The 18206-nt window shown below is 36.4% G+C and overlaps 1 protein-coding gene across 1 annotated transcript; it reads right to left on the reverse strand.

Annotated features, from left to right (window-relative positions):
• Positions 1–4: 4 nt before the first annotated feature.
• On the reverse strand, positions 5–5404 carry LOC121256851 (4-hydroxy-tetrahydrodipicolinate reductase 2, chloroplastic-like). Its single transcript, XM_041157660.1, has 8 exons — positions 5105–5404; positions 3547–3784; positions 2917–3050; positions 2674–2748; positions 2318–2419; positions 916–1025; positions 723–810; positions 5–259 (listed from the first exon to the last, which is right to left on the reverse strand). The coding sequence occupies exons 1-8, from the start codon at positions 5282–5284 to the stop codon at positions 191–193; spliced, it is 996 nt and encodes a 331-aa protein (XP_041013594.1). The 5' UTR covers positions 5285–5404; the 3' UTR covers positions 5–190.
• Between the last annotated feature and the right edge of the window lie 12802 nt (positions 5405–18206).

An 18206-nucleotide genomic window follows, 5' to 3' on the forward strand; every position in this document is an offset into this window, starting at 1 on the left:
ATTCCCCTCCAATCCAAATTATCATTGCAACGACAATCAATCATGCTGTTCTCCTAAAATAAACAAGAAAGTAACAGAAACTGACTCGGCTCAAAATTATGAATCCAAAATTGCAATCCCCATGTAACTCGACCAAGATCATCTTTAGCTAAGCTAAAATACAGATACAAAGTTGCATGCAAACCCAACTTCATCGCATGTTTCCCTCCCGCAAGACGTCAATCATGTCGTAGATCCGCTTGTCGGCCTTTGACCGGACCTGCAAATACACAACATTTGCACAATCAAACAGTGAATGGCTGGACAGACTCTGGAGAAAGAACAGGATTATTATTACTACAAATTCAATTAATATTCTTCTTCCGACTGATTCATTGAAGAGTTTCGATTACATATTTTGAGAACTAATTAATTTGTAAAAAAAGATATTCAAATATTATCTTCAAAGAGAGATTGCAGAAAGAATCAAAAGAGAGCACTGTCTGTCTCTTTTGCCTTCTTTCCGCAATATGTCAGATAAAACCACCGCAGTTATTAACTGCTGTTACAGTTAGATTGCATGAGGTTGTACATCATTCTCACAGCGGTCAGAACAATAGGGTCTACATCATTCCTTTTTTTTTTTTTTTTTTTTGATAAATAAACAATAGGGTCTACATCATTCTAAACCCCTGTTGCAGGACATTGTAACAGGAGGAAGAGAGGAATGGAAGCATTACAACCTTCTTAGCAAGGAACAACACAGCATCAATGGTACCCTCAGCATATATTGACCTACCACAAACATTATGCTGAAACTCAAAGGAAACTCTGCAAAAAAAAAAAAGGAGATCAAATCATTCCAAGCATATTATCAGACACAATAAAAGTTCATAGACAAAAATAGGAGAGAAAATAGAGGATATCTATTGTTACGTTTCATCAGGTGACGTCAGATGATACATATGAAATGCATGACCAGGCAAATGCTCCTCTGGAACTCCCACCATCTCAAATTGTCGCCTGGGATCTCGTATCATTTGTATCTGACAAAAGTATATACAATTCAAATTTTGTTTGATGAGTAAATTGGAAGATCGGGAAAAAGAAAGAAGTGCTAGGTTCACAAAAACATCTTACAAAAGTAAAGTTCACAAACTGACATAGCTAAATGTGATCCTTGGATATACTTTAAAAAAAAAAAGTGCTTTATAATCTGATGTATTACAGAAAGCCACATCAATTTGTAAGTTTATTTTTGCGAGATCTCTTTCTGAGCCAAACATTTATAAAAACAAAAAACTTAATGAAGATGCCAAAACTTCTGGAAAGCATTCAGAATTCAGACAAAAATCGTTTCTCACCATAAAGTAAATGAGATCAGATACAAGTCAGAAATGACATACTCCCATTAACAACATAACTGAACCAAATTGGAAAAACTAAGCTTTGTAATCAGAATGCTTTCTACATATTTAATCAAGCGACTTAAGGCAACGACTTGATGAAAATTTTAATTTTGATATCTGCCTGCCAGCTCTTCTACTCCAAGGTACTAATAAAACTGGACAGGCTCTTAAGATTTTATACATTGTTGTCCAATCAACATAACTGCAAAAGATCACTCTCATTTCTTTTTGACAATCAGCACCTATCAACATGCATGTATGTCAGAAAAACATTACCACAAATAGTTAAAAAGCACTTTTATCATTTATCCTACATTCCTAGGCTCCCCCATTTATATAGCCTCCAAAAGCACATAGAAGGGGAGTAAAGAAAGGGGACAGAGGATAAAGGAAGATCACTATAATAGAGGTCCTTTTGACATCATATATTGGTATTGGTATTTTAAATAAGTGAAGACTAAAACTGGAGGAACATGGATATTGCCCATATAGTTCCAAAAAAGCCTTTTAACTGCTAATGTGGAATGAATGTTGGCAGCTATATAAGAGACAACAGATCACATGGATTCAAGGCAAGTTGGCTGAATTCTAACACATTTCTCTAACTTTTTTTTCAGGTCAATAGAAAATTAATATGTATGAGCAAAACTTCCATAAACCTAAACAAAATAGCCTAATTTAAAATTTATTTCTATGTTTATGTAATTTTTTCCTCAATAGGATGAGGTCTTGGGCTGGCGGCACAGCTACCAGAGATAGAATTGGAGTTTGATCTTTCCAATTATAGGAGAAAATGATGACAAATTATCCCCAAAATTATGAGAGATTACCATCACATTTTTCCAGTAGATTTCACAAGAATTATTTTGAAAAAGAAAAACTAACGCATACATAATCAAAAGAATACTATAGAATTATTTTTAACGTACCTGGTCCATATCAAAAGACACGCCCAATTTCTGGAAGCAGGAAACAACAGCTTTGGCAGTTCCAGATGTGTCCACTTTGCTTGCTTGATGGGACTCCATCACCTAAAATTTGAAATCTATGCATCAGACACTGCCAATAATACCCTTGGGCTATGCCTATTTCTATCAATAAAATTCCTTCACTGATAGAAAAAAATAGTAACACACGAGTAACTTGAAGTCTCACATAAGGTTCAATTGTTTTTAAAGACAAAACGAATCATGAGGGCTGAATTTCGAGCCTAGTTAGTTCATATAATGTTTGAAGCAATTCAGCATTGACTCTGAACCCCAGATAGAGAATGAGTGAGAGAGACCTGTAGGGAGTACCCAGAGAAGGCCCCGGGAAATTCCTTTGCCATAATTTCCATGGCTGCAAGAAATGCAACAACCTGACCAAACCAATGAATTATTTTTTCTGTAAAGTAGAACACTCAAGTTTTGACCAAACCAATGAATTATACAAACATGAATGAAACAGTAACAAAGTATGGGAGTATACACAATTAAGCATTCAAACTAACAAGAAACAAAAAACTAAGAGCACGAATTCTAATCACCTGTTTACCCATTTGTGGGGAAATTACTGCATAAACCTTAGAGTCTTCTACTGTCTTATAGAGCCTGTCCCTATCTCCACCAGTGGTTCCCATCACAAAGGGCACTCCAACTCTACAATAGAGCTCTGCGTTATCTACATATCCACAACACAAATGGCACAAAAGATGAATATACGCATTAGACTAGGGGATGTGCATTAATGCGGTAAAGTTGTACTTATGGGATAGATATTCAGGATTTCTGATGACAACAGGACAATCGTGGTTTAAGACAGTTTTGCACAACAAATGTGGATTAAGCACTGTTTTTTTTATTGGCACCGGGTGTCCAAGAACAACGACTAAGCACTGTTATTCCAAGTCAACTTTTGAGGACTTTTTTATCAGTAAATTGAGTCAACTTTTTAGGAATACTGATAGAACATGATTATGACTTCGGTTTAATTATATAACATGATTAACTTCCCCTACTTGATAACATATAATTGATATCTATTGAAGGTGCACGATGACTTAAATCGCTTTGTTGTAAGATATTATATCAAGCCTCCCTTAGCCACAAACCAAAAAAACAAGTGTGTGGAGTCCAAGTTATGGCCTTTTTTCAAATAGTATGTTCCAAATAGTTACCATTTACTGTGGAAGGCACTGTATAGTCGATCACAATCAAATTGGGATGTTCATCAAATACAGATGCAAGGACATTTTCTCTGTCAGCAGGACCATGTACCAGAAAATCTTTCCCATTCACTTGCACAGTTTTTCCACACTCCTCTGCAGAGCCAAATGATACAGGAACAAGATTCAGTCCTGCAGAATCTGCTGCTTTGATAACAGCCTTCCCCATTTTGCCTGTACAACCATTTACCTGAAATAAATGTGGTAACAAAAAAATGCCTGAAGCGCACCATCTCAGATGAGAAATAACAGCTAGTCCTAAATTCATAAACTGCAAAATGTACCACTACCCTCATAAGTCATACAAGCAGTACATATAATGGCATAATTATCAGCACAAAAGATATGAAATGACAGAAATAAGATCAAACGTCATTCAATGATCTTATATGTGTTGGATACCATTGGCACCATACAGCTATGACATTATGCACATGTCAATCCTCACCAATACAGCTCTGTTTGCTTCCATAAGAACATGCACAAAAAAAAAAAAATAAATAAATAAAAAAAAAAAAAAAAAAAAAAAAATTATCTGCTAGAAAATACTACATGTTTTGGTAGCCATATCTTTTCATGAATGACCAAACTTCAACAACAACCCATATTTCTGGAGGTACGTGAGTTAGCATTATCTTTACCCAGCAAATTCACCTGTTACCCTCCTAGATAGTTTTCTATGGTACCAAGTACAGAATAATCAGAACCTAAGTATGTACGTGTGCGACTAAGTGATAGTAAATCAAAGTAAGTGATATTATGTTCAATTCAGAATGTAACCTGCACATGCATATTAAGGCTATGTCATAGGTGGTTGAACCCTCCCTACATAAACCCATGTAAGGAATGGAGAACCTAAAAAAAGGGCCTTCAATATGTCGTTGATTTAAAAACGTCTTTGGTAACATAATCACTTAGAATCTAAATGTTTCATTCTTTTGGTCTGTCTCGACATCAAAAGTGGCAACATAAATCGGGATTTGTCGGACGCTGTTTTCGGATACCCGGTGCTTATAAAAAAAATGGCATCATAAATCTGGTACAAGCTAAAATATATGTTTTTTAGAAGTACATGCTAAAATATAATTTGGAAAATAAAAAAATCTATTCATCATCTATTTTCTCATCATTCTCTCATCATCTCATGGTATGGCATTAGATGATATGTTCATCCTCATGATATGGCATTAGATGACAGGTTCACAAGTGAGATAGAATAAATACTCTCCAATCATTTAATATTACGTTATGGATGATGAGAGGACAATGAGAATTGGGATGATGAGTTGTATTAGTCTTCGGAAAAATCTAATTACCATCTTAATCTAGTCTAAAACAAAACCAGCTCAACTCTTGTACTAGACTACTAGGTTTAGAGCAGTTTACTTGCGTCTCAGGTATAAATTAGACTGCAAATGCAGAGACGAAGTCTATGAACCATCTTTCATAGGACAAGCATTTTGTTTAAGCATTGGTAATTATTTATAAAGAGGGTGTTGTCTTCGTTTACCATGACGGGAATGCTGAGATCCTGCGGCGACGCCGTTTTCTCGAGATGTTGAACGAGTGATACGGACGACGACATAGAGATGAGAGGCGATCTTGATCTTGACCTTTGATTCAGATGAATGGCACTTTTAAGTCTAATCCCCCCAGAAAAGAACGTCAGCTGGTGGAACAAGGTCGCCATTCTCTGCGTCGTCTACGAGAGAGAGGCCAGTTGAGGCGCGAGGCTAGAGTTGGGGTTTAGCCTTGAAGTCTAAAATCTCAAACCCTGGAAATGGAAGGTGATATGGATAGGAGATGAAATGGGATGAGTTTAGATGAAAAGAAATGATAGTTATAATAATGAATGTATAAGTGATGTGTAATTATTTAAAAAAAAAATATGATATCTATATAAAAAGAAATTAATTTTTTAATAATAGACCATATTTTTTAAAGCGATTGTACAATATTAATATTTGTGTACTTAATGATTCTATCTAATATTACTCTTAAATGAAAGTTAAAATTTGAATAAAATATTATTTAATATTATTCTAATATTTGGTTATTATTTTTTAGTATTATTATTATTTTATAATTTAAAAAAATTAAATTATTTATTATATTTTATTTAAAAATTTAAAAAAATTATAATGATGAAGAAACTATTTCTATATTCAAACGGTATCTTAAGCTTTGTTTGGTTATACATTTCAAATGAGATGAAATGAGATATTTTTTTTAAAATTAAATAAAATATTGTATAATATAAATTTTTAATATTATTTTTATTTTGAAATTTGAAAAAATTAAATTATTTATTATATTTTATATAAAAATTTAAAAAAATTATTATAATTATATGAGATTGAATAATATGAAATGATTTGATTTTACGAAATAATTTGTTTATTATACTCTTCTATGAAACTGTGCCTATCTTTTGGGCCTCTTTCTTACCTTTATTTTATCTTATCAATCTTATTTTTTTAAATATTATTTAAATATAAAAATTTTATAATTTTAACTTTTCAACTTTTTCATCTAATTATTATAATTTTTCAAATTTCTAAACAATTAACAAAATATAAAAAAACTGTTGGTAATAGATAAATCTCATGATCAAGTAGAGTCTACATTGGTGGAGAAGTTATGTCTTAACTCCTCACCACTATCACAACTCTTATGAGATTATTTAACTTCTACGTATTTATGAAAGTTAATTAACTTTCAGGTGAGTAAACTCTTTAAAATAAGAGTGCATACATTATTTTGAGGGGGTGAAAAAGAGTCTTAAAAGAATACAAAAACTCTCATCTCTCTCATTTTCATTTTTCCTCGAGACATCAATCTAAATCTCTTGATCTTAAAGCGTGTAATTTTCTATGAGACTCTAGTAGCCTCCTAAACGACGTAAAAGTGTAAACAACAAAGTGACGTAGACTGTAAGACGAATAAATATCCGACCTTGTGGGAATTCCGCTCATTGAAATAATTTGATTTAACCTTATTTAACATTAGTATCAAAGCCTATTCTGCTTGTTTTCGCCCATGTGAATAAGATTACATGTTGTTTGATGTTTTAAAATTAGTTTAGAATCGTGTTATTAATGATATGCTGTGGTCTATTGTGTTTCAGATTTTTCATTAAAGGCTACAGTATGACATGTTTAAGATCAAAGTATTTACATGAAAATAATCCTTATAATGTCATAAACATGTATATTAAATTTGGTGAAGTTTTGTTGCATGTAGAAGAAGAAATCTGAAACCCTAGTTTTAAAACTTCTTATTTGGACGTGACTTTGAACCAAGTTTTAATCAACCAAATCTTATGTTTTTGTAATAAATTTTATATGTTTGGAAATCTAGGTTCATTAGCTTTAATTTGATGTATCATATGCTTAATTTGGACTTCTTATGAGTAAGTTATGATCGATTGAACATGGTTGCTCAAAATCGGAAAAAAAAACTAGTTTTTTTGGCTTGAGGAAGAATATGATGAACAATGTTTTGTTTTCTAATCCCACTCTCGATAATAGAGAGTGTATTCCGCCCATCCACTTGGCTCTGTTTTTTAATCATTTTATTGAAATGTATACACATTACGATGACTAAATTTTAAGTTTAGAAGTCCCAAAATACCGTGAGTGGAAGAGGTGATGTACACTCTTCATTCCGGCAAGTGAAACAGAGGCAAAACAACCTTTAGAGCAAAAATGAATTCCACATGCATAGGTGGCGAGTGTGGGCGCATACAAAGGATTCTGATACCAATTTTTTACACTTTCGGCACGTGTAATCATATATTAGTGTCTAAAGTTGATTGCTAATTTTTTTTTTATTGAAATAGAAAACTGAAAATACTTAAAAAAAAAAATGATTTGAGACCTTTATTTTTGTCATATTTCCTCAAGTCCAATTTTTCTGTGTAATGTGATAATTATATACATTAGTTATAGATTCTCTATCCATTGAACCATCATGCATACCAGTATGATTGATTTGATTTTTTTTATAATAAATTTATAGAGTTGGCATCAATAATTTGTTGGGATAATGTATAATGTATATATGTATTTTTATGTGCTGTGAGTTAAAATTTCAAATGATCGATCTAGGAAGCTTCTTGGTTTATCTCAAGAGACTTACATTAAGAAAATTCTAGAATGATTTTGTATGCACAACTCCAAACTCATAGACACTTCAATTGAGAATGTTTATATTTTGAGCATAGAACATTGTTCTAAGAATGATGAGGAAAAGAAATGAATGACCAGAGTTTCTTATGCAAGTGCAATTGGAAGTCTGATGTATGTTATGTTGTGTACACGACCTGATATTTACTTTGCAGTTTGATTGGTTAGTTGTTATCAGAGTAACCCAGGACTTGTTCATTGGCAAGCAATTAAAAGGATTTTTCGATATCTTCGTGGGACAGCAGACATTGATTTTTGTTATTAGGGTGAAGACATGAGACTGAAGGGTTATAGCGATGTTAATTGGGCTAGTGATAAAGATAAGCGAAAATCCACGACGGGTTATGCATTTATGCTTAGTGAGAGAGCTATTTCTTGGTGTAGTAATAAACAATCATGCATTACTTTGTCCATGATGGAATCAGAGTATATTGCTTGTTCAGCAGCTGTACAAGAGGTTGTTTGGTTGAGGATATTTTTTCAGAGCCTAGAGGTTATGACTCTTGCAAATGAAAGTCGTTAAGATATACAATGATAATATGGCAGTTTTGGCATATGCCAATGATCCCAAATATCATGGCAAAACCAAACACATAGAAATTCATTTTCATTACATTTGAGATGTTGTTGCTTAATGTGAGGTGATCTTACAAAATATCTCTACTAGCAAGATGGTAGTTGATCCTCTCACTAAGGTTACTAGTAGAAATGTTTTTCAAACTCGTGTTAAGAGTTTGAGATTTCATCGGATCTGATATATGTTGTATTAAGGATACCTTGGACTTTATTGCATATTTAATATTGTTAGTATCTATTGCAATGAGATTATTGTGTATATATCATATTATTAAATAATTGATACTAAGTGAAAAGCACACATTATAAATAAGTTACCAAGCAAAGATCAGTTCACTCACATGGATGATCACCTTGGCGCTTGAGTAACAAGTAAGATGAGACAAGTTGATTACTTTGGCGCTTGGAAAGTGAGCTAGTAAATATTTTAATACTTTGGAGTATTTAAGATAAATTTAAAAAATGTCGCCTTTGCTTGGTTAAGATGAGACTTACAAGAGTCGTATATGAAATATTTGTACAAATTCATTAAGTCTGATTAAAACGGGATATGAGATCTTAGATAGATGCTAGATGAGTGATTGTGCTGAGAAACTCAAGTTAGAGCTCTTTTGTAGCGACTAGACTAAGATTCCTATGACGTTTGAATGTGACAAACCCAATTAAGTGGGAGTTTCGTCGTAGCATACATTTCATACTGTATATGTTGTAGACGACTATATGAGAGAGTGATTAGATGAGTCTCAGCTCCATCACTATGTGAGCCCTAAAGGATAATTAAATGATCTATTCATATGCCATTGAACTTGGAACTATGTTATGAAATGAAAACTTGATGTTGCTACTTTAACACGTTTTCTTAGGGTCATGAATAATACGGTCTCGCGGAACATGTCTAGGAAAGCAGTCAAGTCTAATTGAATTGACATGAGTGTCTAGGGAATATTGTTTATATTCTTACTTGTTATTTTATGTCTCATAGCTCGGGTGATTGTGTCGTTTTGACTCGATATAATCATGAGCATATTATATATGTGAGATCAAGAATTGTTTTGAGTTATAAACTTGTGAGGGATTAAGGATAATTGATCTAGTGAGATCAAATAATCTGGGGCATAGATGAGATATAATGAGTGATGTACTATGTTAGTATGATAGTGACTTAATATAGTACTCCTACCTTTTGTCTTATCGTCAGGTTGCACGCTTCATTTTTTGTATGAGGGATAACTGATTGAGAGAACATAAGGAGGTTGTTAATGGACATAACACCCATAATGGACAAGTGAGAGATGTTGGTAATTGGTAAATCCCACTACTATCACAACTCTAGGGAGGTTATTTAACTTCCACATATTTAGGAAAGTTAAATTAACTTCCAGGTGAGTAAACTCTTTAAAATAAGAGTACGTACATTATTTTGAGGGGATGAAAATGAGTTATAAAAGAAGACAAAAACTCTCCTCTCTCCCATTTTCATTTTTCCTAGAGACACCAATCTAGATCTCTTGATTTTGAAGCGTGAAATTTTTTATGAGACTCTAGTAGCCTCCTAAAAGACGTAAAAGTGCAAATAACAAAGTGACGTATGCTGTAAGACGAGCAAATATCCGACCTTGTGAGAATTCTACTTTTTGAGGTAATTCGATTTAACCTTATTTAACAAAAACAATTTAATATTTTCAAATTCCAAAATACAAATAATATTAAAAAATTATATTTTAACAATAATTTTATTTTATAATAATTTTATTAATTTTTCTCTATCATTTCCTAAATGAGTTATTCTACAATAAAGTCTTACACCACATACATTCTGACATCCACATAATCAACATGTGATTTATCATTTTTACTCTTCTATTTAAACAAACACATATTTAAGTATTAAAATGGAATGACAAAAATGACAAATCTCATGTTGGTTAAGTAGAAAGTTGTGGTATGACTTCCATTTAAAGTTGGTTTGGATTCCGAGATAAGATTATATGGTTTTAGATAAAATATGAAAGTTAAATAAAATATTGTTATAATATAATTTTTTAATATTATTATTGTTTTGAGATTTGAAAAAGTTGAATTGAGATTTTAAAAAGTTGAATAGTTTATTATATTTTATGTGTAAATTTGAAAAAGTTATAATGATGATATGAGATAAGATGAGATGAGATGAAATATTTTTTGAATCCAAACAAAGTCTTAAAATCTTTACTCTTTTCTAAAACTCAATAAAATATCTTAATTTAAATTATTTCACTATTATTTATTATTTATTTTTTATTATTTATATATTTTTCATCTCATCTCAACATTTAAACGAGACCTAAATATATGAAAGGATGCACGAAGGACTTTGCATCTGTGATATCCTATATGATATGGATAAGAGTAGGTAGTATATAAGATCTCACATTGCTTGGAAAAAAAAATTTTACTCTTTATAATATTTCAATGAGATTCTAATTATACTATTGACTAATCTTTTTAAAATAAAAGTCATATAATTCCAACCTTCCATCTAAACGTTACAGCATCTCTCCGTACAAGTTTGGTCCTTGTAGCAGGACATTACGTTAACTTGTTTATTTGAAATAAAATAGTATGTTATCTACTAGACAGAGAGAGCACGCAGGTATTTTTTTATTTTTTATTTTTATGAATAAGCATGAAGGTATTGAATAAAGAGAATTGCTATTGTGTTGCTTTTTATTTCATTGACGTAACATTAATGGTGGTGCCACGTGTTATTAAAAAAAATTATATTTAAAACAAAATTGCATCTGAAAACACCTAGAAAATGACTGAAATTCTAAGTTTCATCTGTCCCTTTTATGTTTATGACTTTATTTTTTATTTTTTCAATAAACTACATAACACTATCGTGAAGTAAAATGAACGATATAACTTAGACGAGATAGTAACATTTCTCATGCTACAGTCACTTGCAAGACATTGCTAGAACCATATCAATTAAATTCGTATATTTAATAGCGATGCATTATGAAAATCTTAATAGGACCAATCACTAGATGGATATTGTTGCTCCAAATAAAACAATTATAATTATGCTCGCAATCAACAAAAATGCTTATTATCCATGTGAAATATATATTATCAATGAGTGATGCTACAAAATCTAGTATTATCTTATCAAAAAATCTACTCAACCTCCTATCACACACCACATACCTGCTATTCATCAACTTGGTTTTTTTTTTTTTTTAAGAAGATGACGATACCTCAATTTTATTGATAGCCCTCACATATGACGGAAGAAAACCGTAGTTACAACCAAATGTATGTGAGTTACAGATATTCAAAAAAACCAAACCCATGCATCAAAAGAGATAAAACAAAACCAATTAAAAATGTTCATAAAAAAAATTACATGACCAAGAAAATTAAAATGAAACGAAAGACATCTGCTAAAGAGAAAAACCAACAAGAAATATCAACTCAAAAGGAATAGATAAGAACTTACCAATCGAAATTTACTTGAACTGCAGGTAGGGAAGGGCAATTATGTCTATACGAAGAAGATCTTGGATGTGACCAATCAACTTCTCACTATTAATAGTCCAATCCATATTCAAGTTCTCAACTCCCTGCTTGGCTAAAAAATCCGCCACAACATTACCCTCGTGAAAAACATGATTCAAACGATACTCCAAGCAACCCAAGAGACATTGCAGCTCTTTCCAGAAATCCTCTAGGTACCAAATATTACAAGCTCATTTGGTAATCCAGTTAACAAGTAATTGAGAGTCAGTCTCAATCTCAATCTTGCCAAAACCTAACTGACAACACCTACGAACCCCTTCCACTAACCTTCTCAATTTAGTAAAATTATTAGACTCCTCACCCAAGAACGCAGAATAAGCAGCATGCATTCTACCACAAGTATCACGAATCACCACGTCACGGTCACGGTCTGCCTATCTCCCTCACTCCCTTCTCTGCAATGCCCCTCCCAGACGAAGACCTCACTCTCCCTTCTCTGCTTAGCACAGCCCCTCCCAAACGAAGACCACCATCGAAGTCCTCATCAATCCTCACTCACCCAGACGAACACCAAACCCCTCCCAGTATAAAAATATGTAACAAGAGATCAAACTTACATGATGGACTCTTGCTTACAGACACAGAAACTGGCATGACCAACATCACTCTAATGACTAAAGGAACAAAAAGAACTGAAGATTGCTGTCTATTTTTTTTCTGAAAAGTTCATCACTTTATGAACACTGCCAGAGTATTTTTTTCAATTTGAGAAGGCATCCATCACTTACGGAAAACAAAGCACACTTTGAAGATAAACTTTTGTTGAGCCTCCATATTGACTGAAGAATGAAATTATATATGTTTAGAGGCTCCATCAGTACTATTTCCACAATTTCTTGGTATGTTACCGGTATTTGTCCTTCCAAATATTATGGGACTCCGCAAACGAGCTTCTGCATTCCTTGTGGGAAAAGATTTCCATGGAAGCACCTGGAAAGAGTCCAACTGGATGTAATGTATAATGGCTTCTTTGCTAAAATTAAAGAAGTTTGCTTTCACGCGGTTGTGCAGCAGAGTTTCTGAGAACTTTTACCAACTTATAAATTTATAATATAAGGCAATTAGTGTTGGGGAAATCAGCACAGCGGAAGGGATAAAAACGGTAATAAAAAAAATACACTCTACGCACTCAGTGACACCAAGAATTTAACGTGGTTCGGCAACTGCCTACATCCACAGAAAAGAGCTTCACTATTAAATAGTGGTACACAAGAAAATATTACAGAGGAGGAGGATTACACTCCACTCAACTCAACTCTCTTTTTTCTCTCCGAGCTCTCCAGGCTCTCTCTCTTTTCTCTTCTTGGGTGTATTTGAGACTCTCGCCAGAAGCCTCAATTTATAGATGCATTGCTTTACGTATGAATGCATTTATTGTTGCATTCAATGGACAGTTGAGAGTTGGGCGTTGGAGGTTGAGCAGCAAGCAGCCATTGTGGACTGCTTGCTTGGGCAGGGATTTCAACAATTCTCCCCCTCCATGCCCATTTACCTATATGCTATCCATCCCAGCTATGTCTCTGCATAGCTCAAGCTTCTCACTTGTAACCACCTTCGTCAGCATGTCCGCTGGATTCTCTTTCGTATGGATCTTCACAAGCTTCAATAGCTGTTGTTCCATCGCTTCGCGTATCCAATGATAGCGGATATCAATATGCTTGGTGCGGGAGTGGTACATTGAATTCTTGCTCAAATCTAGAGCACTTTGACTATCACAATGTACCGTGTAGTCTTCTTGACTAACCCCTAGTTCTTGGAGAAAACGCTTCATCCACAACATTTCTTTTCCAGCTTCTGCTGCGGCAATGTACTCTGCCTCAGTTGTAGATAAAGCAACACACTTCTGCAATTTGGACTGCCAAGAGACAGCTCCTCCTGCAAAAGTGAAGAGAAATCCCGAAGTAGATTTCCTGCTATCCAGATCTCCTGCCATATCTGAATCTGTATAGCCTTCCAGAACTGGTTTAGCTCCCCCAAAACACAAGCACATCTTAGATGTACCTTTTAGGTACCTGAGAATCCACTTGACTGCTTCCCAATGATCCTTTCCTGGATTTGAAAGGAATCTGCTAACCATGCCTACAGCATGAGCAATATCTGGTCTGGTACAAACCATTGCATACATCAGGCTTCCTACTGCTGAAGAGTAGGGAATTACTTTCATTTCTTCAATCTCTTTCTTTGAAGAAGGACACGAGCTCTTGCTCAACTTGAAGTGGTTAGCAAGTGGAGTATTGACTGGCTTAGCATCTCCCATGTTGAAACGTCTGATGACCCGTTCAACATATTTTTGTTGTGATAGCCACACCCTTTTGACATTCCTATCACGAACAATCTTCATGCCCAAAAGTTGCTGTGCTGGGCCTAAGTCCTTCATGTCAAAGGACTTGGATAGTTCCTTCTTTAGTTTGTTAATCTTGGACCTATCCTCACCAACGATTAACATATCATCAACATAAAGAAGGAGTATGACAAACTTGGCATCCTGGAACCTTCGAACATAGACACACTGATCTGCAACAAGTCTCTTGTAACCATGACTCATCATGAATGAGTCGAACTTCTTGTACCATTGCCTCGGCGCTTGCTTGAGGCCATAGAGACTCTTCTTTAGCTTGCAGACTAAGTGATCTTTCCCTGGAGCTTCAAACCCTTCTGGTTGCTCCATATAGATTTCCTCCTCCAAATCTCCATGGAGAAAGGCTGTCTTCACATCCATCTGTTCGAGTTCCAAATTCAAGCTGGCTACCAATCCGAGTATGACTCGGATTGACATCATTTTCATCACCGGGGAAAATATCTCGTCAAAGTCGATTCCCTTCTTCTGTTGGAATCCTTTGACAACCAATCTGGCCTTGTGCTTTATCAGCTTTCCTTGGCCATTTTTCTTCAGCTTGAACACCCATTTGCTCTTTAGGGCTTTCTTTCCTTCAGGAAGTTTCACCAACTCATAGGTCTGATTTTTCTGCAAAGAACTCATCTCTTCTTGCATTGCCTGCACCCATAGGCTTCTATCAGCATGAGTTTGAACTTCCTGGAAGCTCTCCGGCTCCCCCTCATCAGTAAGCAGAATATAGTCTGATTCCGGATATCTCATCGACGGAATCAATAGGCGGCCTCTTGCCGATCTTCTTGGTTGAGCTTCATCAACCAAAGGAGGTTCATCACCATCTAACCCTTGTGGTGGTACACCAGCTGCTGGTGGAGAGGGTTCTTGCTCCCCCTGCTCAACACCCTAAGCTTCTTCTTCTGCTTCTGGATCTCGATCCTGCATATCCTCATTATCTGTGGCGAACTGTAATGGTGCAGGATGTGTATAGGAACTAAGCTCTACTGACATCGAGGAAGCTTTAGTTCCTATATGCTGGTTTTCATGGAACACAACGTCCCTACTTCTGACAATTCTCTTTGTCACTGGATCCCATAATTTGTATCCGAATTCTTCATCTCCATATCCAACAAAGATACATGGAGTTGACTTGACATCGAGCTTCTGTCTCAGCTCCTTGGATACGTGTGCAAATGCTTTGCACCCAAACACTCTCAGGTGAGAGTAAGAGACATCTTTTCCAGACCAAACCTTTTCAGGAACTTCAAATTCCAGTGGTGCGGAAGGTGATCTGTTGATCAGGTAACAAGCAGCACGAACAGCTTCACCCCAGAATGGCTTTGGTAACTTAGCCATACTGAGCATGCATCTTGTTCTTTCAATGATGGTCCGATTCATTCTTTCGGCTACACCATTGTGCTGAGGGGTATATGGGACCGTCTTCTCATGTCGAATACCGCGATCAGCGCAGTATGCAGCGAACCTTTTGGAAACATATTCTCCTCCATTGTCCGTTCGCAGGCACTTCAACTTCTTTCCCGTCTCTCTTTCCACTAGGGTGTGGAAATTCTTAAAGTGCTCGAAGACCTGATCCTTTGACTTCAAAACATATACCCAGACCTTTCGTGAAGCATCATCAATGAATGTCATGAAATATCTGTTACCTCCCAATGACTCTTCTTCCATGGGACCACATACATCAGAGTGTACCAGACTCAACAACTCTGATCTTCTCTTCGTAGAGGAATTGAACGAGACTCTGCGTTGTTTGCCAAACAAACAGTACTCACAAGGGTTTAACGATATTCCTTTGGCAACCTTGATGAGTGCCTTCTTCACAAGCGTATCCAACCCTTTCTCACCCATGTGTCCGAGTCTCTTGTGCCACAGATTCGGTGATGCCTCGTCTTCCGCTGCATTGAGGCTATCAGTATCAATCTTCACATGGGTCTTGTATAACGTACTGCAAATATGTCCTCGGGCGACAACCATGGCACCTTGTGACAGCTTCCAAGTGCCATTGCTGAAGTAGCTGTCATAGCCCTGTCGATCAAGGGCTGTTCCCGAAATCAGGTTGAGCCGAAGGTCAGGAATGTGTCGAACATCTTTCAACACCATGGTACAACCAACGTTGGTTTTTATCTGCACTTCGCCAACTCCCACGATCTTTGAGGAACTAGCGTTTCCCATCCTTACCGTACCAAAGTCTCCTGCTTTGTACGTAGTGAAAAATTCACTATGGGAAGTGGCATGGTATGATGCTGCTGTGTCTACCACCCATTCAACATCATGGCTTGCAACGTGCAGACACGTCTCATCACTGGTGGAGAGTATTGCCACATCTCCCGAAAGAGTGACAAGGGTTTCACTATCTTCTTTCTTCAGCTTACTGCTTTGACCTTGCTCCCTTAAAAACTTGCGGCAGTTTTTCCTTATGTGGCCTTCTTTGCCACAATGGTAACATTTCATGTTACCGGTCTGCTGGTTCCTGCTATTGCTGGACCTTCCACGTGGTTGAGACTTCCCTCTGTTTCTGCCTCCACTTCTCCCTCTATCATCACCTCGAGGCCTTTCTCTACTCTCGGTGACAAGGACATGAGTTTGATTCATGCTTGTCTCTTTTCGTCTGGCCTCCTCATTAAATAGGGCATCCTTAACCATCGTCATGGTAAGTTTGCCATCTGGAGTAGAGTTACTGAGGGAGACCACCAGCGTCTCCCAACTATCTGGTAATGAACTAAGAAGTAGCAGGGCTTGTTCTTCATCGCCAAGATTCAGGTTGACGGATCCGAGCTGGTTAACTAGGTTTTGAAACTCGCTAGTGTGCTCGACAACAGAGGTGTCGCTCTTCAACTTCAAGTTAACAAGCCGTCTCATCAAGAGGGCCTTGTTTCGAGCAGTCTTAGCTTGATACATATCCTCCAACTTTTTCCAGAGGCTATATGCATCTGTCTCCTGGGCCACGTGGTGAAAAACACTATGGTCAATCCATTGTCTGATCTGACCGATAGTCTTCTTGTGCATCTTTCTCCACACTTGATCCGTAACTTCATCTGGCTTCTTCCCTTCATCTTCCAAAGGGTCAGACAGATCTTTACAGTTCAATAGATCCTCCATCCGAGGCCTCCAAAGACTGTAGTTTGAGGCAGTCAGCTTTATCATGGCGCCTGATGCTGAATCCTCCATGGATTTAGACTGATTCTAAATACAAAATGCAAGTACAGGATCTTTGAAGTGGAATATCACAAAACGGACAGCACCGTTGTGTCCGGAACGCTTGATTTTGTTGGAAACGAGTCTTGTTTCGTCAAAATCGGACTCAGATAGCACAAGGAATGAGCAAAAGAACCAAAACAGGAACACTGTCGCGCGTGCAGCACGTGGCGCGGCTAACAGCGCGTAGGCGCGTGTTATTCACGTGCCAGAACCTCACTGGAGCGCGTGGAACGCGTAGGCGCGTGTATTTCACGCGCTTCTCTTGGTCAATAAGAACGTAAGGCGCGTGAACTTCACGCGCATGGGCTTCTCTGTAGCGCGTGCTGCGCGTGCCGAGAGTGGGTCTCACGCGCTCGTTCCTCTCCTGGGCGCGTGTAGCGCGTGTCGAGAGTGGACTCACTCTCCGATCTTCAGACGGCGCGTGGGGGAGCGTGCGGCGTCCGTCTGGCTTCTGGTTTTCACCGTTTTTCTTGTCTCGATGAGACGAACACAGTAGTATGCTCAAATTTAAAAACTGAGCTACACACTAAAAACGAGTTTTCTGAAAAAAAACTCTTTCCAACAATAGCTCTGATACCACTTGTTGGGGAAATCAGCACAGCGGAAGGGATAAAAACGGTAATAAAAAAAATACACTCTACGCACTCAGTGACACCAAGAATTTAACGTGGTTCGGCAACTGCCTACATCCACAGAAAAGAGCTTCACTATTAAATAGTGGTACACAAGAAAATATTACAGAG

This window comes from Juglans microcarpa x Juglans regia, chromosome 1D, assembly GCF_004785595.1.
Source record: "Juglans microcarpa x Juglans regia isolate MS1-56 chromosome 1D, Jm3101_v1.0, whole genome shotgun sequence".
Taxonomy (NCBI): Eukaryota; Viridiplantae; Streptophyta; class Magnoliopsida; order Fagales; family Juglandaceae; genus Juglans; species Juglans microcarpa x Juglans regia.

Bases quoted from the DNA above. Each gene is read 5' to 3' on its own strand.
- LOC121256851 (XM_041157660.1), bottom strand. From the start codon at position 5,284: ATGGCGACCTTGTTCCACCAGCTGACGTTCTTTTCTGGGGGGATTAGA. The intron at 3,785-5,104 runs GTAAACGAAGAC...CATTTATTTCAG, and splicing joins ATCTCAGCATTCCCGTCATG to GTAAATGGTTGTACAGGCAA. The intron at 3,051-3,546 runs GTAACTATTTGG...GTGGATATGTAG, and splicing joins AGTGCCTTCCACAGTAAATG to ATAACGCAGAGCTCTATTGT.